This window comes from Pocillopora verrucosa, chromosome 14 (genome assembly GCF_036669915.1).
Source record: "Pocillopora verrucosa isolate sample1 chromosome 14, ASM3666991v2, whole genome shotgun sequence".
In the NCBI taxonomy this organism is placed as follows: Eukaryota; Metazoa; Cnidaria; class Anthozoa; order Scleractinia; family Pocilloporidae; genus Pocillopora; species Pocillopora verrucosa.
In genome coordinates, this window is record NC_089325.1 from 1,538,860 (window position 1) to 1,557,403 (window position 18,544).

At 35.9% G+C, this 18,544-nt stretch overlaps 2 protein-coding genes across 2 annotated transcripts; one reads left to right on the plus strand and one right to left on the minus strand.

Moving 5' to 3' along the window:
• The first annotated feature begins 2,587 nt into the window (after positions 1–2,587).
• Positions 2,588–3,319, plus strand: LOC131779618 (transcription factor sox-3-like). The gene has a single exon (XM_059096183.2). It carries the CDS (start codon positions 2,588–2,590, stop codon positions 3,317–3,319), a length of 732 nt encoding a protein of 243 aa, XP_058952166.1.
• Positions 3,320–11,323: 8,004 nt separating this feature from the next.
• LOC131779603 (probable trafficking protein particle complex subunit 2) lies at positions 11,324–16,212 on the minus strand. Its single transcript, XM_059096170.2, has 5 exons — positions 16,002–16,212; positions 15,680–15,765; positions 14,426–14,487; positions 13,325–13,410; positions 11,324–12,034 (listed from the first exon to the last, which is right to left on the minus strand). Exons 1-5 carry the CDS (start codon positions 16,116–16,118, stop codon positions 11,936–11,938), a joined length of 450 nt encoding a protein of 149 aa, XP_058952153.1. The 5' UTR covers positions 16,119–16,212; the 3' UTR covers positions 11,324–11,935.
• Positions 16,213–18,544: the final 2,332 nt, after the last annotated feature.

Genomic DNA, 18,544 nt, shown 5'->3' on the forward strand with positions numbered 1-18,544 from the left:
TTAACCTTTTTAAGCATATTGCGAGAATTAGTAGTCGAGGAAGGGCCGCGTGTGTTATTCACATTTAGGAATGTCCTTGTATTTGGTGGCTGCAATATAGCAGTGTAGGTTTCATTAGTAGATGTTATTGTTGTCAAAAGGAGAAAATAGAGTGACGTTTGTTTTGACCACTACGTCTAACATATGTTCATCTTTTTTTTTCCCTTTTTTTATATGGTGGTAGGTTTCGTAAACTCAAGTGTACGATACTGAATATTCGTAGTTTGGCTGATGGGTCGTAGTTTTGTATTAAACAGAGATTACGTCATGTTTAGCCACGGTTTTCGAATTAATTTAGGGATTAATCATGTTTCATAATTTTATCGGAAATAAATCTTAACTAGCTACTTCATTTTCAATGCTTTAGCCTTAAAATTTTCCGTTAGTAAAAATCTTTTCTCTTGATTCTATAATAAATTGAGACAGGTCTGTTTTCCTCGATGTTTTTTCTGTTTTTATTTTTGTTTTGTTTTGCTTTTTTCTGTGGACAGTGAGTATCTTGATTCAGGATGTTTCCATCCACAGTTTTTTTGGCAGTCTCTCTCCTCTCAGCAGTGTACAACTGAATTTGTATTAAGCGGTCACCCCGTATTTAACGGTTGGTTGCTAAGTCCCAGATTTGTTTCTTCTAAATCACTATTACCTTTGACGAAGCTTCAACGACCTGTTTGCGTTGTAATTAACCTTTTTTGAACGGTCACTCAAGGCTGAGACATTCTTGAATAAAGAATAATCTTTCAAGTAGTTTTTTATCCAACTACTTTATGTTTCTCTTCCAAAATCAGGGTAAGTAGTATTTTTGAGCGAAATTATGTGCATATTTTTGTCAATTATGGCATAAAGTGGCGTTGTGTATCGTTTTTTGTTAGGTCTTATACGACCCTTAATCTAAGGAACCTGTATTAGCGGTACGTTTGCTCTGCCATTTCCTGTGGGTCGCCGCGTAATGCAGATTTGACTGTGTATGAAAACCTTACACGGTAACAATCACCTTACGAAATTCTGAAAGATAACCTGCAATTACAAACAAGGCTCCTTTGGCATTTTATCCTCTCGGGGAAGGGGTTGGGGTAGCTACTATTTTCTTTACCTCTTAATATTCTTAATGTGGGCTCAAGATCCCACAACCTTCCATCCTTGAATGCTATGGAAATGCCAAAAATCTGATTAAGCGTTTTTACTCTTTTCAGCTGTAAACTCAGCTAGTTATTGTCCTTTAAAAATAGCTTTAAATGTTTCCTGTCGATGCTCGATATGTCCCCAATTATTCTGTTAAAATTAAATACTTTACCACAGCTTTCTAATTTGGCTAAGACTCATGACATAATCATCACTGCTTTTAGCATTTGAAACTTCTCTCCAACACGAATGACTAATTGATAATGGCATGATTTATACATGTATGATGTTTTTCAATAACAAGAAAATTGGGAATTTTGCTTGTAAAGGAATTAAAACTAGGTCACAACGCATGTGGAAGTGGCATAAAAAGGGACGGCCAGCCCAAAAATCACATCTTTCCTTTGCATAAATAAGCTTTCGGGTAAATCCAATTGAACTCAACAAAAACAATAGACAACTCTTTGGTGTCTGGCACTTAAGTAAAGCTGCCGTCCAAACATTTTGCATCGACCACATTGCATCATAGAGCGGTCAAAATTAACAGTAAGTTCTTTTATGTCCATTAAAAAAAAATTACTAAAATTTGTCTTTCTTTCACTAATGCTTATGCGCCCAGCGCATGCCAACTCAACGGAAAAATATTATATTGCGTTCAAAATAATTAAGCTGGAAACAAAAAGCTCGTTCATCGCTTAATTATTTCTTCTGCTTCCAAAGAAATAAAGAAGTCACAATTTTTCAATGATCTCAAGAAGAAAATAATCATAACATTAAAATGGCATCTTATGTTGCAATGAAGTTAGAATTTAAAACGAGAGTTAAATTTGTCAGTGTTGATTGAGTAGATTACCGAGGTTGCTTACCTATGATTCCTTCTTCATGTTATGCGCGCATTCTATTGCTGGCGCGGTTTTCCGTTGAAAGAAAGGCACCGCGATATTTTTTCTGCCTTTTGAGTTTAAACTTTTATGGACACTTTTCCGTCGAGGTGTGCCTTTTGCATTGTTAGACTGGTGGCGGATTTTTAACAGGAAGCGCCTTAATTAATTTTTCTCCTATAGCAAAATGGCCGTAGAAGTTTTTCTCTATCTGATGCAGTCACCAACAACATAGTCTTAGCGAGTTGCTTCGCCGGTTTGTAAGTAAATTAATATTGGTCTTACACGATTTACGCCCATACATGATTTTTATAGATACGTTATGTACTAAATAGTCAAATATAAAAAAAAGAAATCTCCCTTTAACATAGGCAACAACTGAACGTGCCTGAACAAAGAAGCCTAACTAGCATATGTATTAGGCTATTGTTGATTCAAATTCATCAGAAAACAATCAACTGCTCCCGATAAAAGGGCTAATATGTTTGTCAAATACCTCATTCGCTTCCAGTTCAGCGCACAGTGTGGACGACCAGGAAACCAAGATTATGGAATTCACTTTGCCAGTACATGACGATCGTCACATTAAGAGGCCGTTGAACTCCTTTATGGTATGGGCCAAGGAACGAAGACGAGAGATGAACAGAGATAACCCAAAAATGCGCAACGCTGAGATTAGCAAAATCCTTGGAGAGGAGTGGAGGCAGTTGTCGGACGAAGTGAAGAAGCCTTTCGTTGAAGAAGCCATACGCCTCAGGCGCCAGCACAAGATCGACCATCCAAATTACAGGTACAGGCCACGACGAAAGAACCGCCTGGAAGCCAACGGAGAAATTGTTCAACGTGAAGGATACCGCCAACCGTTGGCTCTCTATCCGAGCGCTGGTGCCACTTCGTCTGGATTTCTGACCCATTCCCTACATCAAGACTATAAATCAGCAATGTTTCCACCCCGGTTTGCCCATCACGACAAGCCAAGCTTCCCAAGCGAACACGCTTCAAAGCCCGGTAACAATTCAGCGGGTTACATAGCGCCATTTCCAGTACGGCCATCCGATGTCCCATCTTGGAATGGGTATTTGTCACCGGCAACATCACCTTATTACTTTGATCCACCCCGATTCACCATGTCTTATGAAAGTCCCGTGCGAGCAATCCATCCAGGAAGGATATCACCTGTTAAAGATAAGCTGCCAAGCCCGAACAACCCGGGCATGACAGGAAATCATTCCACTACCTGGCCGTACTTTGCCCTCAAGGCAGAACTGCAATACGTCTAAAGACAGTTTTTTTTTTCTTTTTGTAATCACGTGGTTTATGTGTTTTCTTAGTTACTTTAATGCTATTACCAAACAAAAAAAATTGTAGTACGTGGTTTTTTATGTTTATTTAGTTTTCACTTTAAAGCCTCATTGTGTGATTTTGAAATTATTTGACTTTGCAGTGTACCGTAAATGCTAATCAAACATTGGCAAATGTTGATCCATGTTTGTTTTGATAATAAAGCCTGAAATGAGTTCAGCTTAAGAAAATTGTGTATCTTTTATTTGCGGTTCGCTTGAGACAACCTTCAAATGGCAGTTACAATTTTATCCTTCATTGAAGCGTAGAATATACAAAATTATTTACCTCTTTTGAATGACATTCACTACTAAACGAGATGTAATTTTCCTCGGGCTCTATTATTCAGGAACATTTCATTAATTGTACTTCCTCAAATGTTTATTATATCTTGTAGATTGCAATTAGTTACCCCCTCACAAATAGCACATCATACGGGGAAGGTATCACATAATTTTAATTTTTACTTGAACATTCATGATGTGCGAAAACCGACACCAGGCGTGTGAACCTTTATGTCAAAATCCTATTGAGTAAATTTTAGTGTCAAAATCTTTGTCCAACACAATATAGCACGTGGGATTATTGTTAATTGGTTTTAGCCTGCCGCACGTCTGCTAAGAAGAAAGGTTTCCTATTTTTATCGGTCCAATTGAGTTCCTTTTCAATAGGAAAAAGCCGGCTTTCAAATTTATATTTCTGAAGCTTAGTCCTCCTGGAAAATTTACGAGATAATCTTTTCCAAAAAATATTACTCTATATCCGGTCATAAAACGCTTCGATAGTTTTGGGTGTGTATTTTACACCTTAAATTCGCTAATATGACCACTGATTGACAAAAATCAATGGTTTAGAAATTCACTTAAAGCTTGAAAGTAACAAAAAACTGCGCGTTATGGAGAGTGTGCCAATACAAGCTCAAAATGTTTGGACAATCAAAGAGGCACACAAAAAGGGCTTATACAAAAGTTGTATATCGTTTATGCTTATTGACGAAGATTAGCATTAATCTTCTGCACGGAAGCCAAATGGGGCGAAAATAAGTCCTGAATCAGTTCGTTTTTTCGGTGCAGTGATTCTCAAACGTCTGATGTGGTCCAATTTTAAGGCAACTATTTCTCTGAAAGAGGGATATCATAAAATTTACGTCGCTACTGCGGTAGTTCCATTTACGCATGCCGCCATTTTGATGGACCAAACTAAGGTTTTTTGTTTTGGTCTTTTGTCATTGAATGGAATCCCAGGCTCTCTCAATTCAATAACGGAAAAAAACACACCGAAGATAAAATAAAGCACGTAAGATAAGAAAATTAATGGAATTGCCTCGAAAATTTGTCTTGAATGATAAAAATTTCAGACGCTTGACAGAAAAAAGGAAACGAAATTATTAAGAGTAACTTTGTGTCAGCAGGGGAAAATATGATTTTTCTAGTCATTGTCTCCGTTTTCAGCCAGTTTAGTTTTTGTCTCACATCTAAAATTGTTGTTTTTATTATTCTTGAGGCCACCTGGTGAACAAATTTTTCTTTCTAATAAACGAATACTTTAGTGGAGAGCTGATGTTTGGTCTAAAGTTCCGGAGGCGGCGTTTCAAATATTATGCCAGAAGCATTGCAGCTTGTCTAGTTCTATAGACGCTAAATGAAGTGTGCAAAATTCGCTTTCAAGTCGCTTTTACTAATAATCGGCAATAAAAAGAGAGAAATGTTGCGTGAAATAGACTCTTTAAAACAAATTTAAGCTATAAAAGAGCTTGTTTCAGATCTTTCGTGCAAGAGTTTGTTCAATTTTTACAGGCAACAAATTGTTGATCTTTTGTATGTTTTCACTGTTCTGTTTCCTTTTTTCCACAACGCGTCTACATGTGCTTACATAAAATGCGTTTTCAGTGTCTTTTGTTTTCCCTAATGGTGACCAGATCAATTCCAGGCATTGAATACAGATTCAGGGTTCCCAGCATGTTGTGAAAAGAAGTCACCAAAACGTGGAAATTCCATGAAAAACAGGACAGGTAATTATTTGTGAGAAGGTCTGTCTCACTAATGTTTCGTTCCTGAAAATCACGCCAAAAATAAAATAAAGGGTGGAACTTTCGCTTACACGTCAGCGTGCTTTGAAGGAACGTCAAACACCAAAATGGCAAAATCTCATGGCCAATATTTACAATTTTGTTTCGTGCAGTAGGACCGCTAGGAGCATGAAAAGATAAAAGCGTATGCATGTGGCTTCTCTGAAAGAAATTGTTTAGAAGCTTTATTTTTACAAAAGATTTTCCTTCTTTTTTTAAATGGAGGCAAGAAAAAGTAAATTTACCGGTGAACTAATTCAAAAGGCCTCGTGTTCGCCTTTACTACTTTTAAAGAACAAAAGTAGATTTGTCGGCCTATCTAAAAAATTACTTGCCATTCATCGTTACTAGTTCATTAATTTAAGGAACGTTTCAGCACAGGATTAGAGAAAAAATTCGTGTTTAGTCAGCTGCATCATCTTTATCAGAAAACTACAGAAGTGAAAAAAATCAAGACACCAAATCAGATAAAAATCATTTTCTATTTACCCCCTCCCTGCCTCTTTGTGATACTGAATGCTACATATGAAAAGCAGGCGCACAATTCTTGTTTTTTCCGTTGCAAAAAGATCAGGGAAGGGTGCAAGTCTTTTTAAGTCAATCATTTCTGGGATTTCGTCGAAAGTAGACCAGTTAGGCGGAAGCTTTATATACTTCAAGAAAATAAAAATCACAGTCTCGTTTCTAACAGCAACGAAATTTTAATCGTAGATATTGTACTCTGAGCACAACAAAATGAAATTTGTTCAATTTAAGCGCTAATATACATTGCAGCTATGGATCTACCTGCGATTTGCATATCTGGCCTAGCAACCACATTGATTTGAAAAGAGAGAAAATGTTGTGAATCAAAACTTGTTCAGCACGAACAAAAAAAGTTTCGCTCAGCATGACTACCACAGCGGGATACATTATCTCGCCGCACCGTAGACACCAGCGTCTTCTCTCCACGTTTCTCCCGTTTTTGGTTTCGCGCGCATTTTCCCCCTCACCCTGCTTGGAGTACTCATGGCAGTTTGCCATTTGATGGCAAAACCTACATCATTTCTGGGATATTTTCATTTCACTTACAGTACGTAACAGAGGGAGTGATAAATTTACCTCATTAAGTCCTAGAGTCTTGCAGATCATGACCAAAAAATAAAATTCAGCATCTTATCAAGCAGAATGCAACATCTCTGAGGAAAATTTTGCGCAGAATACATGGGAACGCCATATGGCTGGGAATTAGATTCATATTTTGTGTATCATTGCTTTTATTTGTTATGTTGATCATTAGTATCAGTACATTTCTGTTTGGCAATGTAAATTGAAACTTTATGCTATGTAATTTATCTATCTATCTATATATATATATATATACATACATATATATACATATAACTCTCTGTCTTAGAATCTATAAACGTATATTTTTCAAATAAATAAATATACATACATATATATATATATGTATATATATATACACATCTATATGATGAATCGACTGTAATTGAGTTATAAATAGGCTTGTGTGAGGAGGAAAAAATGGTTCATGATCTAGTCGTAAAATCTGTACAAATTTAAATGAATTTAAATCAAATTCTCCAAGAAATATGTAAGTTGATTTCTTTATTTTTTCCCTATGCTGTGCAAATTTAACGCGATTGAATGATTAGAATAAGTTAAAATCAGTGATTAAAAATAGTATTACAAAATCCAATTTTAAATTTGCAGAAAAGAAGCTTTTACTTAAAAATTCAACGTGCAAATATTGTCGTACAACTAATAACAATTTGTCGGCATTTATTGATGTTACAAAAAGACAACTAAATTTATGGAGGTTAATACCTGTCAATAGAAAGCAATCTTGCATGAAAACCAATTTCTTGGAGTAGTTTTAAGATAGACAATTTTTTTTATGAATGTTTCAGTACTCTACTACTAAGTTTATAAAGATGCTTATATTGAAAAGGTAGAACTGGTTTTACTTCGACATTTCTGTTTATCATACATAGTTTTTTCCCCTTTTCTTTTCCTATATGCATGAATCAAGTCAGCAAATGTAAATAACAAATTTTAGTATTTCATAAAAAGCGGTTTAGCTGAAATTTAAAGAAAAAAGGAAAATGATAATCTTAAAAAGAGAAACAAAGAACGAAATAATAATTAATCAGTTTTCTTAAACTCACGGCTTGCTTCGCCTTTTTTATGAGCTTTTGAGTTATCACATAATAATTTTTATGAAAGAAAAATTTTGAAAGTATATTTAGCAAATTTACAGTTAGTTCCCCAATGAAACTACGCTTAAATCGCTTTTACGATAGTCATGCAAATGAGTTCTTGAACGCATCTCTGAAGAAAATGAGCTCCGTGGAATCAGCACAAGTACACTTATATTTAATCCTCTTCGGCTACAGTCTGCCGAACTATTAAAAACGCCGCTTATAGAAAAAATAATAAATTTTTAGCATGACGAATTCGACAAAAAGGAAATGAAATCCTCAATTTTTACTTGTAATAGCTACAATCACACATTCTACCCCTCTTGAAAACACAAGATGTTAGCGCGAAATATTTTCTTAACTTTTACGTTAACCAAACTTTAAGTCACAATTCTCTTTACTTTTCTGCTTCTCTGACACGCTGCTTAAACATCTTTAATGGTTTTTACCATTATTTTCCTCTGAACATTAATTAGAAATAACGATTATTCTGGCGGCCTCATTATATAGCGGAAGTGTACATTCAAATAGCGCGCGGCATCCTTAAGAAAACTTTTAAACCTTTTAGTAAGTTCAGATTTGAGGCACTTTTTAAAAAGTAAGTTGAACAGAAAGCCATGCCCTCAAAGGGAATAAACAGATGAAATAAGAAAGGCGTCATCAAATAATGATTGAAAAAAAAAATACAAAAATTAACGATCATGGTTCAAGTTCTCATCTGTGTAAAAAAATAAGAAATCTTGTTTTTGATGATCATAAATATTGGATTTTTTATTTTAGCTCCTAACTCGGGAATTGTCCACAAAAGATAGCTACTAATTTACAATCGATTTGGAAACGTTGGGAAAATAAAAACTGAGTGGTCGTTTCTTTAATCCATACGATCGAGAAAAATTTAAAGTGAAGATTATCAATTCTTAATGGTTTAAATACAGAATAATGAAAAATCGACTATCAATTACCTTAGAGACTGATTGAGCAAACAGCTGCATTAATGAAAGTTAACTGATGAGAAAATAATAATTTGTGAGCATAAGGGCGACTGAAAAAATTTCTTTTCCTGACAACCTTATTTTTTAATCGTTAAGATTTTTGTAACATTGCAATTTTATCTTTCCATTGACATTTTTTTCGCTCTCCTTTTAATTTATTGAAATATTTCAACTTTTTCAAATGACAACAGAGGCCGCAACTTGAAATAATATTAGTAGAGAAAGGACATCAAAAGTCTACAAAAAGGGAAACTAAAAAGTTGTGCACAGACGACCGATGTCTTTTCTGACTAATAGGATACATGAAAGAATAACTCAGTTCTGACTGGTTAAGATAAATGCAGTTTTCAGGTAATTCAGCGCAGAAGAGGGTTAATTCAGTGCAAAGAAGTAACAAACCCAACTGAACAATTCCTTGAACTGTTTGGCCGGACTTTGAACTTTTTTGCACCTTACAGATGTGAAAATCGCATTGCATGTTATTGCTTTGATCGTACGCGGTTGTTTTGACCGAGTGCACAATGTCACTTGCAGGATTTGAATAAATTATTTTTGCGCTTGATGAGCGCGCTTTGCTTCTGCCTAATTATGATAACCTATCTCGTATTTTTTCGTGTATATTATTAATGCGTGATCACATGATTTTTCTCGTGCAATTTAGAATAAATAAGCGCTTGTAAAATTTTTTCAAAGACAAAGACAAGATTGCACTCGCTCTACGAGCTCGTGCAATTTTGTTTGTCTTTGAAAAAATTTACTCGCTCTTATTTATTCCAAATTGCTCTCAAATCATGTGGGTTTACAAATTGAATGTGGGGAAGCATTTTCAAAGCGGAGTCTATGGAATAATCCAATAGGCGGATTGATTACATCAAAATAGAGCGCTTTCCGATTGGGTGTCGTAAAACCAATCATAATAATCGCAACAGCCAATCAGAACTCAAGGTATAAACAGGCGAACTCTCTTGAGCGCGGGAAAACGTGCGTGACCAAGTCGTGATTAACTTAAGTATCGAATCTGATTGGTTGAGAAAATGGCGCGAGTTTTCTGCTGAACCAGTCACTGGGCGAATCAAAGCAAAACCAAAACATTTTCGAACTAGCTTCGACATTCAATTGAAAACTGCTCTAAAACGCGGGAACGTCAATTAATAGCACGTTACATGATCTCGCTAAGCGGTGAGAATGAGCGACCGGCAGCGCTCTAACGACGCTTGGTGGCTGTAACGGGAAAGGATAGCGGAGAAGCTTCCAGAACAGACGTTACTGCCTTGCATTTTTCAGGTGAGCGGAGGCGACTTGAATACTGGGTTTGACGTCCTCAATTCAACGTGTTCATGTTTCAAAACAACTGAGTTTCAATCAACAAAGCAGCATAACAGAACATCCTTTCTGTCAGGAAACTTTTCATCATATATCATCGAGTTCTGTACGGTCACTTCCCTGAGAAACTAAAGCTACTTCTACGTGGGACACGTCCCTAACTAAGAGGCTCCTTTCGATGTCATCTAAGAAAGAGAGAACATTAACTGAACTGAAGGCATAGTTCCTTCAGTGGAATAGCTAAGAAACAGGCGAGATTCTTTGTAAAATGCTTTTGTTCGGGTCTTCAGGACCTAACGCACAAGCAGACCACCCAATGGGTACAACAGGCAGAGCAAACTTTTTGCAATAAAAAGTCATGTAGACAGTTGCGAATCAAGAGCTGAAAATAAAATACAAAATTATAAATATCATATCTTTGTCTAAAAATCCTCAATAAAGTATAACGAAATGCTTGCGCACTTCAATAACTTTTTAGCTTCCGTGGGTAGTTTATAACGTCCTTTACTTACTCATTCTCAACTACTGGTGTATGAATACTTAACTACGCAAAAACTTAATTTCACTGTTTTCCGGTTTTTCAGGCGAAGATACGGTGGTTATTCCATTTTTTCAGTACTTTCTTCGGAACAGTCCTAGAAGACTGTCCAGTTTCTCGTCTCGCCCATCGGGTGGTCTGCCTGTGCTTGACCATGCATAAAGTTCAATATCCCTCCAATCATTTTGAACCAACTGAAAAATAGTCACGTCTTTTGGCGAGTGGCGAAAATAAAACGACTTGATTCCAACAGGGACACGAACCTCTGACCATCGGTTCCCGTTCTTTACCCACAGAATACTCAATAGTACGCTACATGCACGCCATTAAAAGACTGATATCAGACACGCGTCCTGCATGTGGCACTTTTGATACAAGTGTCAAAAGCCAAAACCGGTCAGAGTAAACTCAAAACGCTAATGACCAAGTTGCAATGGTTTTTAGTTTCGAATCTGATTGCTTGAGAGCATGGCGCGAGTTTTCTTCACCCATTACAGAGCAAAGTTAAGTGAAACCAAGGCAATCCCGGATTAATTCAGACACTCGATTGAAATTGCTCTACTATGGGGATCAGCAATATCTAAAGCGTTGAGTGAGTGAAAAGGACAAGAAAGATGGTAAATTTTGAGCTCGGTTGTTGAGTGAAGAATAAAGTTTCCAGTTCTCTTGGGCTATTCAGATTTTTTCCTTTTCCTCATGCTTGCGTAAAGACGGATAACATCTCTTTAACTTCCATTTTCTTTTTAACATGTCAATCAATCTAAATCAATGTGTGGATGCAAAAGGGAAATAATATGCAAGAGCCAAGAGTTCCCAACATGAACTGCAACAGCGTTTTTATTTTAATTAGTTGTTTTTATTACTCATCTCTCCCGATTATGTTTCAGAAAATTAAACAATTCAAGGTTTCACAAAAGGTGGGAAAACAAAAGTTTGAAGAATAGGGTGGAAGGACTGCTTTTCAAGCAAACCAAAACAATAATGGAGAGTGATATAAAGAAGTAAAAGCCATAAAATTCCTCAAGTGAATAAGAGATGAAAAGATAGACCCTGGGAACAAGCTTGGCATCACCAAACAACTTCTCTAAGATGTGGGACTGCGCATTTGTGACATAATAGACTGAATCAACTCCTTACACCAATACAACATGTACTTTAGGGACACAACTTCACTAATTCTTGGAAAGAAAGACTAATTTATATTCCAACATTTTGAAATGTTTCTTGCTCATAGTCATGGTGCCTTTGATGGTAATTAAAACTGACATGAGACTAGATTTTGTTGAAGTTGTGACGAGATGATAAACCCATGTGTGGATAACAAAAAAAATGCATAAACTAGCCAGGCACTACAATCCATTCCTATTTATACAACTGTAAATAAATTCATTTATTTGCTTATTGCTCTTCATTTTTCCTGAGGTCATATGTTATCCTAGGAGATGTTTCTTAGCAGCAACAGTTACTTTCCTTTCAAAGTTGGGTGATTCAATCTTTTTGTTCATGTCATAAAATGGATTCATAATAACCTGCAATAATAAAAGGGAAAAAGTGTGTTCAAAACCAGGCAATGACATAAAGCAAAGATTCATACACACATTACAGAGTGTAACACCACCAAACAAATGCTAAACATCAAAACTGTTTTACATAGCAGGGTAAATAACATACAAAGAGAATGAGGTGTCCTTTGGTTTTTCATTAGTTTGAAAGAACATTTTACCATAAATATGTCAAGGTGGCTAAAAAATCGTTTCATTGTTTTCTTACTCTAGTTCTTCGTTAGACTGATCTTCCCACACCTTTTCGTGTTCCGTGAAAATAGTGTCAATGTGTTTTGATCATTTCAAATTTAATAGCAACATTACAGCCTCTTTCAAGTGCCATCCAACTAATTTTTTGAACCAAGGGTAACTTAAGCAAAATGTCACTGATACAGTGTTTTAGGAATCTGTGTCGTTGCTATGGTGACCATAATTGTTAGAAAAATTATCTCAACTGCATTAAGAAATAGTTGGGCATTGTTTTTGGCATCATTACTAAAAAAACACATTGTTAAATGGAAGCTCCAATTCATCAAAGAATCAGTTTTTAAACACAATGAAACCATTTTGAGCTACCTTGAGTCTGAATTTGTAATATCATGATGGTTCAATTCCCAAAATTCATACTTTGTACCAGTTGACTGAGTGAGAGAGCTGGTTGGGAAAATACATTTGGCTTGAGGTCATGAGCACAGCAAGGTCTGTGTGTCATGACCAAAAGTCAAATATTTTCCCAATAAGCCCCACCAAACTCAGTCAATAGGCATTATAACCACTAAGTTATTAAAATTTCAAAACTTTTTTTGTGTCAAACTATATCAGATAGACTTGCATGTAAAAGAAGGGTTTGCATTGGACAACTACTAAAAATATTCTACAGAAAGCAAATTCATTTATTTCTTTGAATTAGAACAAGAAATTCATGGTTCATTGAGAAGTATGACTCTTTCTCATTGGTTACATTTCCAATTGAAGTCCTTGATTCCAATCAATACTCTAGGAAAATGCAAAAGAGCTATACGACTGCAGAGCAAGATGGCTTTTTTCAGACCACCTGTCTGGCTCTACACACCCCAGCTTCTACTATGGTTTGTTATGGAGTTGCAGACCCGGGGCTGTATAGTCATATGATAAATAACAATAACAGTTAAATAGTTAATCCACAGAGTGCACATAGAAAATTTATTTTAAAAAATGACCTGAAAATATGTTTTCTTGATTATGACATTTGTTTGTTCCTAATGTATTTAAAAGCAAATAAGAATCTCAAAGTACCTTGATGTATGTTTCATAGACATCAGAAAAGAAATTCTTTATTCCATCATCATTTCTCACATCATGAAGCATCATAAATCTCTTACATTATATAAGTTAAGGGAAAAGAAAGCTTAAGTTAAACACTCTTTTCAGAATGTTTTTTACCAAAGAATTCCACATTGTTCCAAATCATTACACTGTTGTATCTAAAATCCAAGCTAATGAGTGCACAATCCTAATGACCATTTTTATTGTGCATTTGCTCATGGACAAACAATTGCATGTCCTCACTCCTATGAATTTTTTTCCTTCTGATCATGTACATGTACACAGCTTAGCCACACATCTCTACTATTAAAGTATTTGCTATTTCTATTACCTTCTCTGTGTAAACAAATATCAAATCTGGAAAACATCATCATCTTAATTCCAAACTTTTACTGGAGTAAACAAAAGTGGTCTTTGTTTTTGTTAAATTAAGTGTAACTATGAAAAAACAGAATCCATTATTTGGCCCCATTTTTGAGACATAGACCAGTGCTTGAATGCATTCAACTAGAAATATAACCTACTCAGGTCACACTGACACATAAACAAGTACTGAATAAACTTGGGTGGATACATGCATGTATAGGTTGCCTAATGAATATACTTGATTTGCTCTGACGAAGGGCTGATGCTCAAAACGTCAGCTTTGAAACTCTTTATAGTGGTCAATTTACATTATCAACTCCATTGATAGGTAATTATTACCTAATCACACTTGTATCCATTTACCATAATGTCATATGATATTTTTATATTTTTATAAGTGTGTTTTTATAAGTGTCCCGCCACTTCTACCTTCTCTAGACACAATTTTCAGTCTATTCTGTTAACCCTTCAACTCCCATAAGTGGGCAAGACAGAATTTCTCCTTACAATATCAATACAATATCAAGCAGACAAGTGATGAGAATAAAGAAAAATATAAATTAGGGAATTATTAGTTGATCCAATACCAAATTCTTCAAACTAACATCACAAGAACTATACAGCAGACAGTAAGGAGAATTACTAATGAGATCTTGGGAGTTACAGGATTAATTTGGTTCTATATGCTTTGAACTAAAAGGATATCTGAGGCTGTTACAAAAGCTGACACAAACCATTCATTGAACTTGTCGACATTTTTCAGATACCTGTTTTAAGGAGGCAATAAAAGAAAAGAATATTTGCATCATGATTGAAGCATTACACATATCAACTTCATTATTACATGGACAATGTAAATAAACTTCAGTCACAGTATTTAGCTGAGTAGAAAATTTGCTGATTAGGCACTCACAAGTATGAACCCTTAAACCCTTTACACCCAACATCAGTATGCATATTCTCCATACTCTTCTCTATAAATTTCTATGGTTCTGCCAAGGAGACTCTGTTTAACTCTTTAGCCCCTAAGAGTGACTCACATCTTATTTCTCCTTACAATATCACCCCTGAGTCACACATTAGGTTACAAGAATAAAGGAAATGATCACCAACTAAAAAAGCTCTTGATTGTTATTCAATTTCTCCTTGTGAGCAACTTAGGAACATGTAGAGAACAGTATGGAGAAGATGCATACTGATCTTAGGGTGTAAAGGTTTTGATAACCAGGAGCTCCGTTAATTAGTGATCATTTCCTATATCATTGTGAGCTTGATGTTTGCTTCAGGGGTTTTATTGTAAGGAGAAATTAGATGCTAGTCACTCTAACCGGTCAGAGGGTTAACTCCTAAGATGTGAAAATTAATTATCTGGATTGTGTGAATACCCTTTTCATAATTTTTGGTCAAAGATTTGGTGTTAGAGCATTCAAAATTGCCATATCAATATTATCTTTCTGTTTTAAAATGCATGCATATTGTAAGGGGAAATTCCTCTTCAGTCACTCCTTGGAGTGAAAAGGTTAACCCTTTTGCTCCCAGATCAAATTTTTAATTCTCCTTATTGTCAACCATACAATTCTTATAATGTTAGTTCACAGAATTTAGTATTGGATCAACTAACTATCCCCAAATTGATATTTTTCTTTATTCTCATCACTTATCTGGCTGATTTTGTATTGATATTGTAAGGAGAAATTCTTTCTTGGTCACTCATGGGAGTAAAAGGGTTAAAGTGGCTTCCTTAGAATTACATTTAGGTTTAGGTAAGACAATCAAGGACCTCATCACTTCACCTATGACAAGAATGATAAAAAACTAACTCATAGGTGAAAAATTTTTACAATCAACATTGACTTGTGCAAACTTTTGTAGTTTTCTGAATCTAAGGATTTTTATTACAGAGAGCTACTAATTAAATTGGGCTACGGAAGTCAAGTCCCTAATTATTTTCAAACTTACATTCCTGTAGTGGACCACATAGATTCATCAACAAGATCCAGTGCAGCATGTGCGATAAACTGATTGAGGTGTCTGTGATCATCTCTCTGAAGATTTACAAATCAGGAAAATGCAGACTGTTGTACATGTACATGTAATCACATCATTTATCCACTGCCACCATACAGGCATCGCCCAAGTTTTTGTTTAACAATAGTGTTGAATACAGTCAAATTAAAGTACCACCAATATGCAAGCAGCCAAAGCTAAACGTAAATCGTGTGAATTTTGATTATCATTTACAGTTTGAACTGAGTGATCATTGAACAGGGCGAAAAGTTACCTTATAGCTTTCGCGGCCCTGAGACGAATCCATAGATTTCGTTGGTGTATTGAATTCCATTTCAAACACTGGATTATCGCGGTGTCCGACAATTGCAAAGTAATAGTTTCCCAGCATTTTGATCCCTGGAATTATAACATTCGTCGTCAAAATCTAACTCATTTCAGTGCTTCACTTTCCACTGTATAATTTTGACCGAGGAAAGTTTTCTTCCAGGCGCCAAATCTTGACCGAAAAGACTGAGGTGAGCTGACATCTTGTCCAATCTCCTCTCTGTCAGATCCAAAATGGCGGTCAGTCCCTTCCCACGCATCATTGCGCGACGAATTTTTCCGCCAATGGCCTTGCCAGGAAAGAACCGTGTGGCGCGCAGAGAAAATTTGTGCAAACTCCTTAGTTTAATTTGCAGATAGTTTGGCACATTATGGCTTAGCAACTAATCGACAAGCAGTAAAATCAAGGTTTTGGAACGGATCTAACGACCTTGCAGGTAATTAGATTAAGTTTGCTGGTACAATTGTGGAAGATTGTTATGTTTTGGAGCGCTTAATTGAAGAGCCTCCAGTTTCCTAGCAGTGAAGTATACAAAAACCCCGCTGTACATGCATGCAATTAACTGGATTAAGGTTGTTAAAGCAGTAGCCTCGTCAGACGAACGTGTTTGATCGTGTGCTCTATTTTGATTCATCTATGTTTTATCATGTAACGATTTCACTTCTTAAGATGTGAAGATTTTTCGCTAGCAAATAGTTACTAAGGTTGTTCGTTAGTTCGCAAGCGCCCTACAATTAGTCGGAAGGTACGGAAGATTAACAGTGGTAAACAAGCCGTCCATGTCCTCAAAGAGGGGTCTTTCTTCGCCGTTTTGAGCTCGAAAGCGTGATTTGCATGTTGTGCCTTTTTTCTTTTTTCTGTTAGGTGGTAAATCTGATGAGTTAATGTAATTCATTACATAGTGAAAGCGGGATGAACTTACGTTCGGTGACATGTCATATCTAAATACTTGTGCTCTCAAAACAGTTTACGGTACCCTTTTCAGCACCAAACTGTCTAGGAAGAACCACCTTATCATCAATGGCTTCAAATTGTTAAATATATATTTCTAATTCTCCTTGTACAGCTGCAATAGCCACATGTAAACTTTTACTAAATACGTGTTTGTAGGTATTGTACGATAACGAGGTAATCATCAATATTTTATTTTGAATTGCAAGCAGCAGGGTTCGGCTAAAAAAATACAAATTTTAGAATTAAGCTTGACTGAATTCTGACTGGAAGTGATCTACATTGTTCTCATCATCAACAGTGTCCTCCCTTGAGACACCTTATTAATGTGTTGGCCAGATAACCTAGACTCACTAATAAATATGTACTCTATATTCCTGTAGAAGGAATGTACCACGCATGTTTACATTGGGAAGCACTTTTTTTCCTGCAAGCTTAACTAGGATGAAGTTGTTTCTGAGTGATAGCTTGGCTTATGACCACAACCTGATTACTGATCAGTGGAACTGTGGTTAAAGACCTCTAAGGGATGACAAAAATTTCTTGATGTCTCTTGAAAGCTGCATTCAGTTTGAAAGGGCGCATTTCCTGGTGTTAAATTTAGGCAGATAATTTTTGACCATAGAAATTTTAAAATTGTCTAATATGTGACATTAGATATGCTTGGCATTTGATTATTGTATTGTCTTGCCTTAAAACTACAGTCATAATATACATACTAGTGACAGATCTCAGAATTAAGAACTGGTTCACTAGTGGAAAGAGAGTTGTTTGAGAATAAAAAACCTGTGATAGTTTTTCTTGACTACCACTTATTTAGGTGAAAATATCATTGTTTTTTTAGGTCCTCCTGTCTATTTCACTCAATCGCACTTCATTCCGCACTTTTTTATTACTGTGTATTCTTGATTAAAATTACCAGGAAGCCTTTGAAGAATCATGGCTGATAGATTCCCATCAGAAGATGTAAGTCGGTCATCCCAGCCTTTGCGTGGACCATATTCTGAGCCGAGATCACAACGACAAGCCTCGTCAATATCAGCGAGTTGGATACTGATCTAAGCCTCATTACAGAGCTTAGCAGGTCTGAAGAGGAAGCTTCTGGACATAGATCCTTGCCAAATACTTGGTAAAATTTTATCATGTAAACTTTACAAAATTTTTTCTCCTTTCGGAATGACAGGTCTGTTGTGTGCATTATATATTCTATGTGTGTGTGTGGTGTAAAAAGTCATGTGAATATTGGTGCACACGTGGTGTTCTTCTTGTTTTTACTTGGTGATTTTTCCATAGTACAGGTCCTTTGTTGAACTGTGGATTCTGCTAAAAGTCTTCCAGTTTGCATACCATGTGAGAAATTCATATGCAGGTGAAACCTGCAGATTTGGGTTATTTCTTTATTATACACAGAGTTCTACTGATTAATTTGTTTCACACTCATTCACACATGGTCACATGTGTTTCACAATTTGTCACATGCACTTTACTGTTAATGAGTTTGAAGCTCACCATTACTGGACTAAGTAATGAGATTTTCT